The sequence below is a fragment of the Ahaetulla prasina genome, chromosome 1 (genome assembly GCF_028640845.1).
Source record: "Ahaetulla prasina isolate Xishuangbanna chromosome 1, ASM2864084v1, whole genome shotgun sequence".
Taxonomy (NCBI): Eukaryota; Metazoa; Chordata; class Lepidosauria; order Squamata; family Colubridae; genus Ahaetulla; species Ahaetulla prasina.
The window spans coordinates 65,345,549-65,366,329 of NC_080539.1; the positions used below are offsets into that span (position 1 = coordinate 65,345,549).

Below are 20,781 nucleotides of genomic sequence, written 5' to 3' on the forward strand. Positions count from 1 at the left end.
AATTTTCACCCTCTTTTAGGAGGGAAAAGGGTGTATCTTATACTCCAAAAACTATGGTATATAAGGCATTGTTCACAAGAAATATCTAAATAGTCTCGTAACATAATCTTTCATGTCCTTAATGATTATCAGAATGATAATATTTTTATTATTGGAATCTACAATCTTCTTTGTCATTTTTAAATGACCCAACACTTTAAAAAAAATTAGGGAGATTGCCATGAAGATAATCAGCAGAAATAGTCTAGTCTTTTCTAATTCTGCTATCTACAACTAACTGGATAATTTAACATTTACAATAGAATAGGATATGTGTTTCTCCTTATTTATGATATGTATATTTGATAGACTTCACTTTGGATGTAGGCCTCTTTTAGAATTAGCAGTGAACGTTATGTTATTTTCTGTAATTTAAAATTCCTGACTCATCCATTTATTACTATGAGACAGAGAACTCAAACTGCTCTAAAGTAATATTAAGCATCATAATATATATTTAAATACCCTGGAAAATCCAGTAATAAGTGCTTAGGCCAATCTGTTTATGAAGTTTCTTTCAGCTGCTGTGAATTATTTGGTATTGTGGATGATCAGAAGATTAGTTTGAAGTCCGTTTGAAAGAATACTCCAGTTGATTTGAGATTTGTATATACAAAATACCAATTCAGACTACTGGTCTATTGGCCTAGAGCCGTGATTGTGAACCTATGGCATGTGTGCCGCAGGTGGCACATGGAGCCATATCTATGGGCACGCGAGCCATTGTCCTAGATCAGCTCCACCGCACATGCATGCACGCCTCCTGGCAGCCAGCTGACTTTTGGCTGGCCCCGCCTACACTGCCCCTCCCTTCCCAGGAGTCTCCACGTGGCCTGATTTAGAAGCCAGGTAAGTACAGGGCTCATGTGGAGGATCTGGGAGGCCGCGGTGTAGCTCAGGCTGTAATAAGCCTGTTATTAAAACACAGCTGCTTGCAATTACTGCAGGTTCTAGTCCCACCAGGCCCAAGATTGACTCAGCCTTCCATCCTTTATAAGGTAGGTAAAATGAGGACCCAGATTGTTGGGGGGGCAATAAGTTGACTTTGTATATAAATATACAAATAGAATGAGACTATTGCCTTACACAATGTAAGCCGCCCTGAGTCTTCGGAGAAGGGCGGGATATAAATGTAAAAAACAAACAAACAAACAAACAAAAACAGGCCTACCAGAAGTCCAGAAACAGGCCGTTTCCACCCCCTGGAGGCTTCAGGGAAGCCTGCTAAGCCCAAAACGGCATCTGTGTGTGTGTGTGTTGTGCGTGCATGCACGCACGGGGGGCAGGGCAGCATGGGTGGGGGGTCATGCGTATATGCATGGGGGGGGGACCTGCAGGAGGCATTTCATTTTGGGTGTGGGCACACACGTGCGTGCTTTGTGTGCTCAAGCTTTCGGCACCCGAGGAAAAAAAGGTTAGCCATCACTGGTCTAGAGTTTTCTCGATTAAGAGAATCATATAAAATAATCTTTGTTATAAGGGATCACAAGGAATCTACCTCCTAATTTTTTTCCCTTCTCTAAGTAGTCGGGCTCCTCGTAAATTTCCAAGCAGTTACTGAGAGCCTGGTTTTCTATGAAAAGGAATAAAATAAGAAAACAGTTCAATAGAATTATACTTCTCAAATCTTAGCAAATAGTTGTCTAGTGGCAGTCAGAATTCTATTTGTGCTGTAGCAGAAACTTGCAAAGGGATTTATACCCCTTCCACAACACAAATGGGCTTGTGACACCAACCAACAATGCTCTCTTGTTTCATTAAATGCATTTTGCTGCCTCCGAGCCCATTATAGGAACAGAATATAATGTGCCATGGGATCGTTTTGAATTGTAAAACAAGATCCAGGAACATCTGGTATGTTGACATATGATCTCGTCATTCTCTCCCTGTTCTAGCCTTGGATATGAGAAGCAAGAGTTGGTAAAGTATAGAGAGAACTCAAGGGAATGTATCTACTTTGAAACCTTTTGGGTTTCTAGTATGGAAGATGACTTTTCAGGCTGAAGATTTTTGAGTTTGTCAATACCTTGCATGAACTGGAGAATCCATTCTTCTACCATATATTCTAGATATTTGGTGTTAGAAACAAATGAATTCATACTCAGCTAGAGATATCATATTTGGTTATAGAAGTCTAGATAATCATTAAGTTGCAGCAAAGAGCTACTTACTGTATAGAAAACTCTTGTAATGTTACGGAAGGAAACATGGACAAATCTTAGACAATAAAAAGAATTGAGTAAAAGGAGAAAAATATAGTGGAAATAATAAGGGCAGGATTAGTTGGAAACAGCTATTCTTTTCCATGATTGTAAAGTATCATCAATGCAATGGACATAAATTAAGCAGACTCTGGCAGATGGTGGAGGACAGGGTGAGGCGGTGTGCTGTGGTCCATGAAGAGTCCATGAAGAGTCAGACACGACTTTGTGACTGAATAACAACACAAATTCTTTTCCTTTTTTTTTTTTAACTAAAGCAGTGGAGCCCCGTCCATAATGCAGTCTATTTAAAGAAGAATGAAAACCATGGTAATAAAAGGAAGGCACTCTTGGATAATTGAATTTACTGAGTTTGGCATGCTGTATTCTACACAACATCGCAAGACCAGAGAAAAACCTAAGTGGTTTCTATAAATTGGTTTATTATGTTTCTTTTACTTTATTTATTTATTTGTCACAACATCATACAAAAAGATTATATAGTATACACATATAAACATATATAGGAAGAAGAAAAGAAAAACAATAGGACAGGAACGGTAGGCACGTTTGTGCGCTTATGCACGCCCCTTATGGTCCTCTTAGGAATGGGGTGAGGTCAATAGTAGAAAGTTTTTGGTTAAAGCTTTTAGGATTATGGGAAGAGACCACAGAGTCAGGTAAAGTATTCCAAGCACTGATGATTCTGTTGCAGAAGTCATATTTTCTGCAATCTAGATTAAAGCGGTTTACATTAAGTTTAAATCTATTGGTTGCCCTTGTATTATTGCAATTAAAGCTGAAGTAGTCTTTGACAGGAAGGACATTACAATAGATGATTCTGTGAGTTAAACTTAGGTCTTGTCGAAGGCGACGGAGTTCCAAGTTTTCTAAGCCTAGGATTTCAAGTCTGGTGGGATAAGGTATTTTGTTGTTTTCAGAGGAATGGAGAACTCTTCTTGTAAAATATTTCTGGACAGTTGATGCCACTCACTTTAATTAGCTTAGTACTTTGCAAGAGGCAGATTTTGTGAGCAGACTTTCCCACTTGCATTGGGGGTTTTCCTGATTATTTTCTCATCTGCATCATCATAGTGACTCTGCTTTGCAAAACATGGGTGTTTCCTTTCCACTGGTGGAGAATAGCAGCATTGTATACATCTAATAGACAATGTGTTTCAGAAATGCCTGAAAAACTAGCTGTTACTCCATAAAAATGATGAAGATTTTTATGTTGGGTATTCAAGTATTCAAATATCATACAATTAAAGTAAGCTCCTTTCAGTGCTTGTATAACATTGAGAAAAGAGGAAGAATGGAGTAACCATAAAGAGTAACTAATATTTTATATATTTCCAAATTTCAACAAGCTAATATAAGTTATAGATGAGAAAAATGAGGAATGCCCTGATTCTTTTTGTTCCCCCAGACTTTAAACCAGGGTCCTTTTTCTATACTTATATTCAATAGTTATATTCTTATAACTTATATTCAATATTTATAGTTGAATTTAGAGGGGACACAGTGGCTCAGTGACTACGACGCTGAGCTTGTCAATTGAAAGGTCGGCAGTTCAGCGGTTCAAATCCCTAGTGCTGCGTAACAGGGTCAGTTCCCATTACTTGTCCCAGCTTCTGCCAACCTAGCAGTTCGAAAACACGTAAAATAAGGACCACCTCTGGTGGGAAGGTAACTGCATTCTGTGTACCTTTGCCGTTTAGTCATGCCGGTCACGTGACCATGAAGACATCTTCAGAAAGCGCTGGCTCTTCGGCTTTGAAAAGGAGATGAGCACCGCCCCCTAGAGTCAGGAACGACTAGCACATATGTGTGAGGGGAACCTTTACCTTTACTTATTCAATAGTTAGTCTTCAAACTTACTTTGGATTTGTCTTATTTCCATGTAAAAGTTCCGTTCTTATATATAATATCCCTATAATAAACCAGTACAATCTATTAGAAATGAGCAACTTTCTAAGTTAGTGCTCAAAAAAGAAAAGGAGCTCTTGGGGTCTTCAAGGAGTGTGTGTGTTTAGTAGTGTAGTGGTGGCAAAAGAGGGTAAGGCAGAAACACTTTTTGGCAGCATTTAGAGGTACAAAATAAACAGCCCAATTCCACATTTTGAAGAAAAGAAAGAAACCAGAAATCATGGCACAAAAATCAGTGATTTTGTCACCAAATTTTGGTTGTGCAGATTAGGGGCATTTGAGGGCCAGTAAAATGACTGGTGGAAAACCTGTCCTGATTCTAATGGCAAAAATCAGCCATATGGTTTTCCACCATTCTAAGGCAGAAAATGCACTAAGTATGGACTAATCTGTAAAGTAGGTTAATTTAAAAGTGAAACAATGAGACACTCCTCCCTTCCAAATCCAGAGAGATCCAGAATGATAGCCTTGCTTAACAGCATCATTTTGCATCTTACCCTTATACATTGCATCACAAAAAACTTAATTTTGCTGGCTACCTGTGTCACTTTTTAAAGATTTGCACATCCAATTTCCCAAAACAGCACAATTTTCTCAGACCCACAGCTACTGTAGCCAGATGTTTGCAAGCTTGTGCTGGAGGGCTATTATTCAATAACCTGTCAGGCTAAGATGGAAGATTATATTTCAGTTCACTAGGTTGGGTCATAAAGAGACCAAATTATCATGGGCATTATTTAAGGAGCATCTCATCTAAAAAAACAAGGATTTTCACCCACGTCAAACAATGGTTTTCATTTCAAAAAGAATCATAATCCTCTCTAAACAGAGCCCTCTAATCAGATTTCTGTATGCTTTTTTTAAAAAAAGTCACAATTGTTGGCACTCTAATCTGGTAGAGAGCTGATTTCACATGCTGCTTGCTGGCATATCAATGGTTAACTGAGCCGGCATGATTCTGCTTACCTCAACAAAATCACCGCAGTGAGAAAGAGAAAGCAATGAATGGGTGGAGATGAGCAGCCCCGTCAGAGAAGAGCTATGCATTCTGGCTGCTGCAGTCCAGAGCAAGCTGCTGCAATGACAGCCTGCAGGTGCAGCAGCCTCTGGAGCCTGCATTGAAACTAAAAGCCAACCTTCCATTGCGCGGAGAATTACTATTACTGCTGCTATTGTTGTGCTTATTCATTTCTGCACAAAAGAGACTTAAAATATGGCCAGTGGTAATGTATGCAGTTTACAGGATGCCCAGAGCAGGCATTGCAAGTTTCTATCTTATATGTTCTACCAGGCTGTCCGAGATCACAAACCTGTGTGGTTGTTAGAGGACATGAGGACTATGGAATATTTCTACTGGGAAGAGAGTGCTAACATGAGGACATATTCCCCTTCAGAAGCACTGCTGTATGCTGTGGTGCACAATCACCTGCCTTATGCCCAGTATCTGCTGTCTCATTTTCCAGAAGAGGCTCTCAAAGTTCCTGGAGACCATTTTTGCTATTGCCCATCCTCTGCTCCTCATTTAGCAATGGCTGTAACCTATGACAGGAGGGACATCCTGGGGCTGATCATCAGCATCGCACACAAGCTGCCTAGCCTGAACTCTTACATCAATAGGACCGGCTGTTTTCATCTTGAAGATGGCAAGACCCCTCTGCATCTCGCCTGTGAGCTCCTGAGATCAGAGACTGTTCTCATCTTGCTAGGAAATGGAGCTTCTCCTAGGATAGAAGACAACAAAGGGCTCACTCCACTGGATGTCATCCTGGAACAGATGTGGGATTCCAAAGTCAACGTAGCTTCCAAAAACCTCTGCCTTGACTACCTCTTGCTCTTCATGCCTAGCCCCCGCTTTAAGATGCAGAAGGTCTTGCGGGAACATCCTGAACCCTGGGCGGTGCTGCTTGGAGAGGACAAGTTCAACAGCCTGGTGGGGAACACGCCTGCATCCTTATACCTGCAAGCTATGCAAACCATCCTCCAGATTCTCCCACCCTCTCATTTCCCTAAAAGCATCCAGGAACTACCTATACCTCAGGCACTAAAACCCCTGCCTTGCATGGGCAAGCAGCATCTGGCAAAAAACGGGGTAAACAATTTTCCATGATCTACTCTCTCTCTCTTTTTTTTTCAGGGTTAAAATCCAAGATAAGTGATCAGGTAGGATTTTCAATTATGTGAGAGGTTGCAAACCAAGCCCTGGTATAATTTTATTTACGTTAAATAAAACTACTTTTGGGTCAGTTGTAAGGATTGCTGCCTGTGAATTTTTTAAATTTAGACATGTATTTATCCCTGGTACCACTGAAAATCCTGGTGATACGATTTGTTAAATGCTATTGCTATTGTTCTTGTTATTTCAATGGATTGCAAGCATTGAACTTTTGAAAGAAAGAAAATCTATATTGTTTTATGCATGTGAAAGATTAAATTACCTGAGCTGTTTCCCTTTTCTGCTTTGCCTACTGAATAATAATGCCAATTGTTAAGATTTAGATAAATTATCCTGGTTTTAAAAAGGCAAGGTAGCCATTGGGTGCTATGTGGACTTGGACTCCTGTATGATACCCTGGTAAATCTAAACATGCTGTGATTTAATTCTCCTGTGGGAGGATCCTGGGTTTCATGTTCTCCTCATGTCGAACATGTGGGACTGAGCCAAGGACTTGTCTATTGCCTTATAAACCAGCAGTTATCATTTTAACAAGGAAAACAGCAGTCCTCAATCTGCAGTGCTTAGGAATCCCTTTGCTGCAGGTTACAATTGTTATCGTAGTGAAATCTTGGACTGTTAAATTAAAAAAATTGGTTGGAATCTATTTTGGAAAGACTAAGAGGGTTTAGGAACACATAAGAGTCGGAATGTCTGTCCGAAACTGTGTGCTGTGGAAGGCCCACTGTCGTTTATCAGGAGTGGAAACTGCAAGTCACAGTGATTTCTTTTCCACTATGGAAGTCCCCTGAAGGATTCAAGCTATGTTTGATTGCTTCATTACATTAAAGCAGCGGTTCTCAACCTGTGGGTCGGGACCCTGTTGGGGATCGAATGACGATTTGCCAGGGGTCGCCTAAGACCATCGGAAATATGGGAAGTATATTTGCGAGTCGAAGAATCGCGCTCTAATGGTTGACTCCATAAGCCAACTGCAGGCTCTTTAAATCGCTAGCCGAATTTGGCTTCAGGCGCGATGAATTAAAAAAGAGAGAAATCTTTGCTCTGATGTCTCCCTCTCAGGCCAGCTGCAATCACTCCCAATCGCTAGCCTAATCTGGCTTCAGGCACGATAAACTTAATAGGGGAGGAGTCTCCGCTTTAATGCCTCCGTCCTCAAGGCAATCACAAGCAGTTCAGATTGCTAGCCAATACGGCTTCAGGCGCGATAAATTCAAAACGAAAATAATTTTATGGTTGGGGTCGCCACATCGTGGGGAATTGTATTAAAGGGGTCGCAGCACTATAAAGATTGAGAACCACTGCATTAAAGCAATGCATAACCCATCTCTGCTTTTGTTTTTTTGGGGGGGAGGAGGGAAGGGTCAGATATAGTTCCCTGCTAGTCAATTCAACCTTCAGGAGAGATTTGTTTGAATCGAGCACACTGCATTGTGCTCGAGCTGTGCTAATCAAGAAATGGTTGGCAAGTGAAGCTTTGGGAATGATCATCAGGCAGGCTTTATTACAATGAAATGCATGTTTGCCTAAATATCTTCCTTCCCGCTCTACGGTATTCTCATTCCAGCTTATTGCTTTAATCACTGAAGCGCCATAGTTAAGAACTGTTCTTCATACTGATCCATTCTATCAGTATGTAATAGTTTTGCAAGTGTAGGCCTAGAACAGTGTTTCTTAACCTCAGCAACTTTAAGATGAGTGGGCTACAACTTTCAGAATTTCCTTAACTCTAACTCTGGCTAGAGAATTCTAGAAGTTGAAGTCCATCCATCTGAAAGTTGCTGAATAATCCTGGTTTGCTGACATGATTTTTGTCATTCCAAGGAATTATAACTTTTTAAAGCTAGTGAGATGTTCTTGTTTTAGATTGGTCACATGTCTTCCTTTGCAGAAGCCTGTCCTCTTTTTAAAAGGCTCCCCAAGACATAGACTTTTGAAGTTCTCTCAGTTCCAGATCCATTTAGAAGAGAGAGAACTAGAGGGCTGATCTAAAAAGAGTCCACTCTATTAGGCCTACTTTCCCATTGATATTTTGATAACCAAGATGATAATGCTAATATAAAACAATTATTTAAAATATTCTACTGCTTACCAATGGTTGCTCTCTCTCTCTCTCTCTCTCTCTCTCTCTCTCTCTCTCTTTCCCCCCCCCTCTCTCTCTCACACACACAAACATATACATACACAGAGAGACTTAATTTGCAATAATTCTACCCTACTATAAATATATATTTCTGAGAAATTTTTACCAAACACTGCTAAAGGAACATAAAATAACCTTTAAAAAGTTGTTGACCACTATTTTCTTTTACACAACATCTTAATAACATCCCATGTACAGGGGTATCAAATATGTAGCCCATCACATACTGGCCCCGCCCTGTTTTAGTGAAGGGGGAAAAAGTAGTGATATGTGACGTGACATTGTGAGTTTGACACCACTGCCTTAGTACATCAAGATTCCCAAGGTGGTGGCGCAGGAGTTAGAATGCAGTATTGCAAGCTAATTCTATCTACTGCCAGCAGTTCAATTCTCACCGGCTCAAGGTGGACTCAGCCTTCCATCCTTCCAAGATCAGTAAAATGAGGACCCAGATTTTGGGGGGTTATATGATGAGTCTATAAATTGCTTAGAGCAGCCTGAAAAGCACTATGAAGTCAAAATCAAAGTCAATGTCAAAGCCTTTATTGTCATTGTGTATCATGTATACAACAAAATTGGTTTAGCCTCTACTGGTGCAGTTCATACAGGACAATGTGAATAATATGAAGAAGAATCCTGATACAAGGTAAAAACTAGTCATAAGTTTCCATATGTACAACATATTCTGTGCAACATGTATAATACTCAGGTGTATAATCTTATATTATGGAATATTTATTTATTTATTATTTATTTATTTATTCAAATTTATATACCGCCCTATCTCCCGAAGGACTCAGGGCGGTTCACAGGCAGATAAAAAAACATATATATACAAATTAAGAAAACCATTAAGAAAACATATTCAGAAAGCCTAATTATTAAAAATAATACAAATATTAAAACCAATTAAAACCCCTATAAAATTTAAAAATTTAAAATTTAGAAAATTTAAAAAACTAGTCCAGTCCCGCGCAGATAAATAGGTGTGTTTTAAGCTCGCGACGGAAGGTTCAGAGGTCTGGAAGTTGACGGAGTCCTGGGGAGTTCGTTCCAGAGGTGGGAGCCCCACAGAGAAGGCCCTTCCTGGGCGCCGCCAGACGACACTGTCTAGCTGACGGCACCCTGAGGAGTCCCTCTGTGAGAGCGCACGGGCCGGTGAGAGGTATCCGTAGCAGTAGACGGTCCCGTAAGTAGCCCGGCCCTATGCCATGGAGCGCTTTAAAGGTGGTTACCAGAACCTTGAAGCGCACCCGGAAGGCCACAGGTAGCCAGTGCAGTCTGCGAGGATAGGTGTCATACGGAGCCACGAGGCTCCTCTATAACCCGCAGCCGCATTCTGAACTAACTGCAGTCTCCGGATGCCCTTCAAGGAGCCCCATGTAGAGAGCATTGCAATAATCCAGGCGAGACGTCACGAGGCGTGAGTGACCGTGCACAGGGCATCCCGGTCTAGAAAGGCGCAACTGGCGCACCAGGCGAACCTGGTAAAGCTCTCCTGGATACGGCCAAATGATCTTCAAAAGACAGCCGTTCATCCAGGAGGACGCCTGTTGCGCACCTCTCCATCGGGCCAGTGACTCGCCCCGACAGTCAGCCGTGGACTCAGCTGACTGTACCGGGATGCCGCATCCACAGCCACTCTGTCTTGGAGGGATTGAGCTTGAGCCTGTTTCTCCCCATCCAGACCCGACGGCCTCCAAACACCGGGACAGCACTTCGATAGCTTCGCTGGGGTGGCCCGTGTGAAAAGTACAGCTGGGTGTCATCAGCGTACAGCTGGTACCTCACACCGAAGCCACTGATGATCTCACCCAGCGGTTTACATAGATGTTGAACAGAAGGACGAGAGGATCGACCCCGCGGCACCCCACAAGTGAGGCGCCCGGAGCCGACCTCTGCCCCTGTCAACACCGTCTGCGACCGATCGGAGAGATAGGAGGAGAACCACCGATAAACGGTGCCTCCCACTCCCAATCCCCCAACCGCGCAGCAGGATACCATGGTCGATGGTATCGAAAGCCGCTGAGAGGTCTAATAGGACCAGGGCAGAGGAACAACCCCTATCCCTGGCCCTCCAGAGATCATCCACCAACGCGACCAAAGCCGTCTCAGTGCTGTAACCGGCCGGAAACCGACTGGAACGGGTCTAGATAGACAGTTTCCTCCAGGTGCAAGGGAAACTGATATGCCACCATACTCTACAACCTTTGCCGCTCGAAGGTTGGAGACCGGACGATAATTACCTAAAACAGCGGGTCAGGAAGGCTTCTTGAGGAGGGTCTCACCACCGCCTCTTTCAAGGCGGCTGGGAAGACTCCTCCACCAAGGAAGCGCCAGAATTGCCTGAGCCAGCCTCGTGTCACCTCCTGAGTGGCCAGTACCAACCAGGAGGGCACGGGTCCAGTAAACACGCAGCATTCAGCCTACCCAACAACCTGTCCATGTCCTCGGAGCCACAGGGTCAAACTCATCCCACAAAATGTCACCAAGACCACCCTCAGACGCCTCATCTGAGTCACCGCAATTCTGGTCCAGACCGTCCCGAAGCTGAACGATTTTATCGTATAGATAACCGTTAAACTCCTCAGCACGTCCCTGCAACGGGTCATCCCGCTCCCCCTGATGAAGGAGGGAACGAGTCACCCGAAACAGGGCGGCTGGGCAGTTATCTGCCGATGCAATGAGGGAGGAGGCGTAGCTACGCCTCGCTTCCCTCAATGCCACTAGGTAAGCCCTATTATAGGACTTATACATATACATATATGTATAAGTCCTACATATGTCCTATATATGTATACATATATACATATATGTATAAGTCATATAAATATACATATTTCACACTACACTGGCACCAGTGAAATTTGTGGTGCTATATAAGTCTAAGCGCTATTGCTATTGGAGTTTCCAGCTTTTATTTAGAGAATTTTTGCCCCAAAGCCATTACAGCACAGAGACTTAAAGAGTCAGCCAACCACCCACCACCCACACATGTATACACACATTAGAATAAAACAGTGTAAAGTTACACGTGAAGATTCTTGAGAACATTTTAATGCTAAAACTTGACACTGAACCGTATCTCTCAGAGGCATCAGATCTTAGTCAATATTTCTAAGTAAATCATCAAAATTCTCTTTAATATCTTGTTTCCAAATTGAAAGGGATATTTCTATATTTTTTGCAGAACCTATGCCAGGGTCTCCGCTAAGCTGCACACTCTGCCACATTGGCAATTTGCCCTTGATCTGGAATATTTTCCTTTCCTGCAAGAAGAAAATAATGAACAAAAAGGCTTCTGCAAAAAATATAGTGAGTCATGTTGTGGAACCACCAAACCCCATGACATGACGTATTTTGTGTACGTAATCTTCCAGGAAAAAGAGCTGGAGACAGTTCAAAAAGCAAGGCTATTTATTTTTAAATTTCTTGCCTTTCTTAAACCCTTGATGCAATGGCCAAGATGAGTCAACTAGCTTCACAATGAAAAAAATGCTAGTAATGGTGTGAAGGCTTATCAGTAGTGTCCTGATACCAGAGTTCAAGGGATACTGGAAACTTTCTGAAAAAATGAGTGGGAGTTCTGGGTTTCCCAAAATGTGATTTTGAGTTCAGGAGGATTGCTTGGGTTAGTGTCAGGGGAAGCAACCAGATCTTCTTATGAAGGGTCCAAGTCAATAACTTTCTTGTGTTCTACCCATAATAGAAAAATCTCCCCAGAATGCTTGTCTTCTCTTGGGAACAAACAGGTAAAGTTTTATGGGATTTGGGGGTGGGGGGTGGGTCAAGCGAATGCCTCTTGCAGCTGCACAAGGACTCCAGGCTAGTTCCCAACTTGTTCCCTCCTGCTTGGCTGGCTGGGAGTTTACCAACAGTTAGCTGAGAGTTATGGGAAGAGGAGCTTTTTGTAGCACACTGTCCTTACATTTTCTTTCAAGGCTGTACTACCTCATTTTCTAAACGATATACATTTGGTAATTCAAATTCAAAATGTGGGTTGAAATTTCTCATTCACAATTAATGGTTGTTCAAGTTGTAAAATGTAACCCTGTTCCAATAATTGACACTCTTTCAGCTCTGCATTGTCAACCCTGCATATCCAGGAGTTGTGTTTACATTGGCAAATATTGATTTTGCTGAGTAAAATAAAAGTAGATAAATCTACTAACCACTGATTGTAGCTGTCTTACAAAGAAAAAGCTGTATTTTATAACTGAGACTTCTCTTAATGTTTCTTCTTCCTCCCCCTCCCATTTATAATGAAAATAATCTTTTTTTCTCTTGATTGTATGTTGGGCATGCCAAATAAAGAGAAATGCAGCTGTATTTAAATAATAAATGAATGGGATATGCTCTTAAGCTGCTTATATTTTTTACACATTGTATTGTACCTTCAGAATAAATACAATCTGTTTAAAATTGCCCACTGAACTGTCTTTGAGTTTTATTATCCACTGAATTTAAAATTTGTGTTAATTGTTTTTCCTGTTGTTATTTTTGCTTCCATGCACTCAGCTCTTTTTCATTATTGGAAAACATAATTATATTTTCTTGGGAGGGAAAATCATTATCAATGAGCCACAAGCTCCAGTTTAGGTTATGAGAGTTCCAGCAAAATAAATGGATTGCATTTTTATTTCTGATTGAAAATGAAAGAGCCGTAGCTCAGCAGTGGAGAGTATTTTAGTTTTCTTCATTAAAATCACATTTCAGATATGACATAAAGATATCATATCCAATACTAGATATTTGCCTTTTAAAGCTAATGAGTAAACAAGCATCTTCAATGCAAATTAAGATATGATACTGAGATTCCTTCTTTATGTTATTCCTGGTCAAGCTGTTTCCTTCAACTGCTTTTCAGGGTAAAGTAGTATCTTAAAACTAAATGAAATTTACCAATAATTAGTTCTCACTTCCAAGGGGAACTCAATAGTTACAGAATAGTAATATATCCTTGTAAGAAAATAATGAACAAAAAGGCTTCTGCAAAAAATATAGTGAGTCATGTTGTGGAACCACCAAACCCCATGACATGACGTATTTTGTGTACGTAATCTTCCAGGAAAAAGAGCTGGAGACAGTTCAAAAAGCAAGGCTATTTATTTTTAAATTTCTTGCCTTTCTTAAACCCTTGATGCAATGGCCAAGATGAGTCAACTAGCTTCACAATGAAAAAGATGCTAGTAATGGTGTGAAGGCTTACCAGTAGTGTCCTGATACCAGAGTTCAAGGGATACTGGACACTTTCTGAAAAAAATGAGTGGGAGTTCTGGGTTTCCCAAAATGTGATTTTGAGTTCAGGAGGATTGCTTGGGTTAGTGTCAGGGGAAGCAACCAGATCTTCTTATGAAGGGTCCAAGTCAATAACTTTCTTGTGTTCTACCTATAATAGAAAAATCTCCCCAGAATGCTTGTCTTCTCTTGGGAACAAACAGGTAAAGTTTTATGGGATTTGGGGGTGGGGGGTGGGTCAAGCGAATGCCTCTTGCAGCTGCACAAGGACTCCAGGCTAGTTCCCAACTTGTTCCCTCCTGCTTGGCTGGCTGGGAGTTTACCAACAGTTAGCTGAGAGTTATGGGAAGAGGAGCTTTTTGTAGCACACTGTCCTTACATTTTCTTTCAAGGCTGTACTACCTCATTTTCTAAACGATATACATTTGGTAATTCAAATTCAAAATGTGGGTTGAAATTTCTCATTCACAATTAATGGTTGTTCAAGTTGTAAAATGTAACCCTGTTCCAATAATTGACACTCTTTCAGCTCTGCGTTGTCAATCCTGCATATCCAGGAGTTGTGTTTACATTGGCAAATATTGATTTTGCTGAGTAAAATAAAAGTAGATAAATCTACTAACCACTGATTGTAGCTGTCTTACAAAGAAAAAGCTGTATTTTATAACTGAGACTTCTCTTAATGTTTCTTCTTCCTCCCCCTCCCATTTATAATGAAAATAATCTTTTTTTTCATGATTGTATGTTGGGCATGCCAAATAAAGAGAAATGCAGCTGTATTTAAATAATAAATGAATGGGATACGCTCTTAAGTTGCTTATATTTTTTTACACATTGTATTGTACCTTCAGAATAAATACAATCTGTTTAAAATTGCCCACTGAACTGTCTTTGAGTTTTATTATCCACTGAATTTAAAATTTGTGTTAATTGTTTTTCCTGTTGTTATTTTTGCTTCCATGCACTCAGCTCTTTTTCATTATTGGAAAACATAATTATATTTTCTTGGGAGGGAAAATCATTATCAATGAGCCACAAGCTCCAGTTTAGGTTATGAGAGTTCCAGCAAAATAAATGGATTGCATTTTTATTTCTGATTGAAAATGAAAGAGCCGTAGCTCAGCAGTGTAGAGTATTTCAGTTTTCTTCATTAAAATCACATTTCAGATATCACATAAAGATATCATATCCAATACTAGATATTTGCCTTTTAAAGCTAATGAGTAAACAAGCATCTTCAATGCAAATTAAGATATGATACTGAGATTTCAAATAATAACATTTATTTCATTCTTGGAGCTCCTTCTTTATGTTATTCCTGGTCAAGCTGTTTCCTTCAACTGCTTTTCAGGGTAAAGTAGTATCTTAAAACTAAATGAAATTCACCAATAATTAGTTCTCACTTCCAAGGGGAACTCAATAGTTACAGAATAGTAATATATCCTTGTAAGAAAATAATGTTATCTAATAATCCTCTGGATTTTTGCCCTCAGATATTATAGGTTCAGGTTCAGGGGTGAAATGTAAAATTGGTTACTACTGATTCTGTGGGTGTGGCTTGGTGGGGGGGGGTGTAATGTGACTGGGTGGGCGTGGCCAACTTTTTTTTTTTCTTTTAAAAGTATTTTTTCTACAACCTCTTTGGACGAAGAGGTTATAGAAAAAATGCTTTGAAAGGGTTCTGATGATCCCAGCTGAGTTGCCTGGTTTTTTTTTTACTTTTTTTTACAGCCTCTTCGGCCAAAGAACTTGTAGAAAAAATGCTTTGAAAGGGTTCTGATAATCCCAGCTGAGCTGCGCAATCATCAGAGGCTTTTTTTTTACTTTTAAAAGCATTTTTTCGGCCAAAGAAAAAATGCTTTTAAAAGTAAAAAAAACCCCTCTGATTTCACCCCTGCTCTGGTTCAAATTTTTAAGCACTGAAAAATCAATGCTTAAAAATACACCCTCATACTTAATGGCAAATGATATATTGGCCTGGCCTGGCTGTTCTTCAGTTAGTGGGAGTCAGCCATTGGAATGAGTGAAAGGGAGAAAGGAAGCTCACCTCTGACTCGAAGGGCAATTGGGCAGTTGTGCTGTCACAAGGCGTGATAAAGTCTTTTCAATAGTAAGCAAAATTCAAGAATGTGGGGCCATAACCTCAAACTGTCAGGAGGAAAGTCAAATGTAATGTTAGAAAGTATTAACAACTTCACAAAAAAGTAGTGGAAAATTAGAACCAATTTCCAGCAGAAGTAGTGGGTCTTTTTCTCCTGTCAGATTTCTATGTTTCTATTCTATGTTTGTATGAACTGACCTGGCTGCTAATCAGGGCTGGTATGGTGAAATGTCCCATTGTTCCTGGCTGGTGTATAGGTGTTGAGTACTAGAGCCTGGGGGAGTGACCTACCTCCTCAGTTATTGGAGGAGATGCTGCCAGTCTAACCTAAAAACTGGAAAGTGAGAGAAAGAAAGAAAGGATGAGATGCAAAAGTCTGTGCATGGAATGAACAAAGTAGCTGGAAAGAAAATTCAGAGATAAAAATGTGCAGAACAGTTGCTGGTTCCTGGTTGGGATGGAGATTGAAGGTGGGGGGGCTTCCCTGATGAAAGGAAGACACAAAAGTAAAAGACCTCCACCCAAGATAGTAAAGATACGTGCTAGTCATTCCCGACTGAATCATATCCGTTTCAAAGCCGAAGAGCCAGAGCTGTCAGAAGACATCTCCATGGTCATGTGGCCAGCATGACTAAATGCCAAAGGTGCACGGAACACTATTACCTTCCCACCAAAGGTGGTCCCTATTTTTTTATTTGCATTTTTTACATGCTTTCAAACTGCTAGGTTGGCAGAAGCTGGGACAAGTAACAAGAGCTCACCCCTTTATGCAGCACTAGGGATTCGAACCGCTGAACTGCCGACTTTTTGATCGACACCCAAGATACAACCTTGCTAATTGCAGATGGCAGCTTCACTGAAGACCCTTCAGGAGGTTTAGATCAGGCTGTTGGTGGAGAAGCCCTGGTTTCTAGGGAAGGACTGGGCAGAAGACCTGAGAGAGACTCTCCCAGTGGAGAAGAAGCAGTAGGTATTTGACTGAGCAGTTCCTGGCAGAGATCAAGCCATGCCCAGCACATTACAGTAAATTCTGTTTTACTCTCTCTTGTCAAGCCAGGAAAAGAGATAAAGAGGTAAAGGTGGATAGTCTCTGGGAGGGAAAGTTAGGAGGAAACCTGACCTTAGGTGAACACCCACTAGTGTGTTGTCTATATCTGCTCTAATTAACATCACTGTATATAGTAAAAAGCATAAAAGCCTACACTAGCTTCTTTTCTTTGTCAGTTGCCATCCTTGCAAAACAGTACACTCCAGTTCCAAAAACTGACCCCGTGACACTGTGACATACCTTTCCACTGCTGAGAGGAGAGGTTTGAGATGGCTTTTTCTCCAAATCCCATTTCACACATATGTATGGAGGGGATAAATATAAAACATGAATAAATACACTAGAACTTGTGATCACGGCTCAAGAAGTAAAAAGTGGGATAAGCCCCACATGAAAATGTATGGGACAATATCCAGGACTGGCATATCACGTTGCTAAAAAAATAAATAAATTCTGAATATAAGAAGATGAGCAGTGCCTGCTGGATTGAACTCATTTAGTCCAGAAGTCTGTTCACACAATAGCCAACCAATGGCCCAGAGAAGCCAACTAGTTCAGGGGTCTCCAGCCTTGGCAACTTTAAGACTTGTGGACTTCAACTCCCAGCAAAGCTGGCTGAGGAATTCTGGGAGTTGAAGTCCACAAGTCTTAAAGTTGCCAAGGTTCGAGACCCCTGAACTAGTTTCTCTGCAGATGGTTTTCATAAGCATTTGTGATCCAGCAAGGCTAATTGCCATTGATCTCCATGATTTTTATGAATTAGTCCACCCCTTTTTTGAAGCCGGCCAAATTGTGAGTACCATATCCTGTGGTACAGAATTCCATAAGCGGAATGTGTTGCATAAAACAAAATATCTTTTGTCTTTCCTGACTTTTCCAGGATTTAATTCCATTGGGTGACCTCTGATTTTAATATTTGGATAGGAGGAAATATATACCCCTTATCCATTTTATCCATACCATGCATAATTTTGTACACCTCTGTCACATTTACTCATTTGCCTCCTTTCTAGATTAAAGAGCTTCAAATACTACAATTTTTTCTCATAGGAAGTTTCTCCAATCCTTTGATCATCTTCAGTCCTTTTCTAGCTCTATTGTATTCTTTTTGAGGTGTGGTGACCAGAACTGCATACAATATTCCAGATGTGATCACACAAATATTTATGTAAAAACATTATAATAACAGCATCTCTATTTTCACTATCATCTCTTATCATTCTTAACCTTCTACTGTCCTGTTCTACAGCAGATGCATATTGGTGTCAAACCTTCATTGAACTATTAATCATTACTCAAGATCTCTTTCCTCATAGGTCACTTTGATCCCATTAGTTTGCATGAGTAACTAAGATTTGGGGCTCCAATGTGTATCACATTGAATGGCCTCTATGATGTTTATGAATTAGTCCACCCCTTTTTTGAAGCCGGCCAAATTGTGAGTACCATATCCTGTGGTACAGAATTCCATAAGCGGAATGTGTTGCATAAAACAAAATATCTTTTGTCTTTCCTGACTTTTCCAGGATTTAATTCCATTGGGTGACCTCTGATTTTAATATTTGGATAGGAGGAAATATATATCCCTTATCCATTTTATCCATACCATGCATAATTTTGTACACCTCTGTCACATTTACTCATTTGCCTCCTTTCTAGATTAAAGAGCTTCAAATACTACAATTTTTTCTCATAGGAAATTTCTCCAATCCTTTGATCATCTTCAAACCTTTTCTAGCTCTATTGTATTCTTTTTGAGGTGTGGTGACCAGAACTGCATACAATATTCCAGATGTGATCACACAAATATTTATGTAAAAACATTATAATAACAGCATCTCTATTTTCACTATCATCTCTTATCATTCTTAACCTTCTACTGTCCTGTTCTACAGCAGATGCATATTGCTGTCAAATCTTCATTGAACTATTAATCATTACTCAAGATCTCTTTCCTCATAGGTCACTTTGATCCCATTAGTTTGCATGAGTAACTAAGATTTGGGGCTCCAATGTGTATCACATTGAATGGCCTCTATGATGTTTATTACTATTGCCTGAACAATTTTATGTCATCAGCTAACATGACTAGTCATTCCAGTTACAAATAATTTATAAATATGTTTAAAATGCTCCAGTTTTAGGAAAGAACTCTAATGTGCCCAACTAGTTACAACCTTCCATTTTAGAAATGTCAATTTAGTCCATTTGTATTCTGTAGTCAGTTGCTTATTCAGAAGAGGACCTATCCCTTTATTATTTTATATTTTATTTTATTCCATAGCTACTAAGATCATTGAGAACTCTTTGATGAGCAGATCTATGCAATTATGTCCATAGGCTCACTCTTATCTACATGTTTATTAACACTCTTCAAAACCTCTGATTATTTAGACAGGATCTTCCCTTACCAAAGCCATTCTGGGTATCCTTCAGGGAGGCCAGAATCTCTAAATGTTTGCAAATTTTTTCTTCAATAGCAGCTTTCATTATATCCCCCAGAACATATATTAAAATGACAGGCCTATAATTTTCTGCACGTCCCTATGAGTTGCTGTTAAAAATTAGTTGGCTAACTTCAAATCCTCAACTACAGAGGCTGAACGTAGAGAATTGTTACATATTTTTTTTAGGAGGTCCACAATCCCAGTTCTATAACCCTTAGAGGAGCTGGTGATTTGTTGAGCTTCAATTTTCAATTTGTCAGTAAAGCCTAGTTTTCTTCTTTTGTCACTCTTGTATGGCTGTGTTCTGTCCCCTTCCCCACCTCACAGAGAAGACCCAGAGACGCGTGTGCCACAGTCCTTTATATTTACAACAGACCTGACTTTCTGTAGTGGATGACAGACTTGGCAGCGACAGTGCAAAGGCCTGCCAAGTTCCGAGTTCCTTATCTCTTACGGAGACAGAAGCCCACATGTCCAAAATCCGTTGCCAAGAGCTCACAGAAAAATCCTTTGCAAGTCCAGGGCTTTTAACTCCCAAATGACTAATCGGCAGTTCATATTTGGTAGCTTTTTGTCCAAGGGCCAGATGGCAACTCCACCCACTTTTATCCCCTGTGGGGTGTGGTTCAGTGACTCAGCAATCTCTGGGCCTGCCACACCTCTTCCTTTGCTGCACACGCTTATCTTTTCGTCGCTGCCTCAGGTCAATCCAAGATTCAGCAGCTGGAACCTGAGGCATTGCCAGGGAGGAGGAGAGTCCGGGAGAGGGAGGCCTTGTCAGCTGGAACCTGGGGCGGTGCCAGAGAGGAGGGTCCTGGAGAGGGAGGCCTTGTCGGCTCCTCCCCATCACTCTCAGAGTCATCCGCCTCCATGAAGACAGGCTCGGGGGCCAGAGTCACAACAGGCTGGTTTTGTCTGATTCCCCTTCTGAGACAGGAGTTTAGGCTCAGGGAGCTGCTGTAATTTTTTTCCTGAAGACAGAGGCAAAAAAAAAAAGTTCAGCTTCTTTGCAATTTCCTTTTTTCCTATTAGCATATCTTTGACTCATTCTTCATCCAACTGATCAATAGTCTTCCTGGCAGATTCCCTACTTCTAATGTATTTGAAGAATCTTTTGTTATCTGTCATCACAATTTTGGCAATATGTTCCTCAAATTTTATTTTTGCCTTCTTCAATGTCTCTATGCATTTGTTTTGCCAGAATGTGTGCTTCTTTTTGTTTTCTTCACTAGAACAGGCTTTTAACTTACTAAATGTTCCACTTTAGGACCATTTTCCTACTTTTTATAGAGTCTATTCTGAACCCAGCTTGGGGAGCTGGCAGCAGAGTCCGACAGTGAGGAGGTTGGGGAGGAACATGGGCCAGTCCTGGAGTCTGGGGAAGGCTCAGACGAGGGCTCTGCATTGGAGGCAGAGAAAGGGCCATCTGGGAGGTATGTGCTGCCTCCAAAGCCTCCAGAGT

General features: G+C 40.8%; 1 protein-coding gene across 1 annotated transcript; it reads left to right on the forward strand.

Moving 5' to 3' along the window:
• The first annotated feature begins 1,377 nt into the window (after positions 1-1,377).
• LOC131203557 (ankyrin repeat domain-containing protein 9-like) lies at positions 1,378-9,497 on the forward strand. Its single transcript, XM_058194333.1, has one exon. The coding sequence runs from the start codon at positions 5,383-5,385 to the stop codon at positions 6,274-6,276; it is 894 nt and encodes a 297-aa protein (XP_058050316.1). The 5' UTR covers positions 1,378-5,382; the 3' UTR covers positions 6,277-9,497.
• Positions 9,498-20,781: the final 11,284 nt, after the last annotated feature.

What these genes read in the sequence shown, in the direction of transcription:
- LOC131203557 (XM_058194333.1), top strand. Translation starts at nt 5,383, where the DNA reads ATGGCCAGTGGTAATGTATGCAGTTTACAGGATGCCCAGAGCAGGCAT.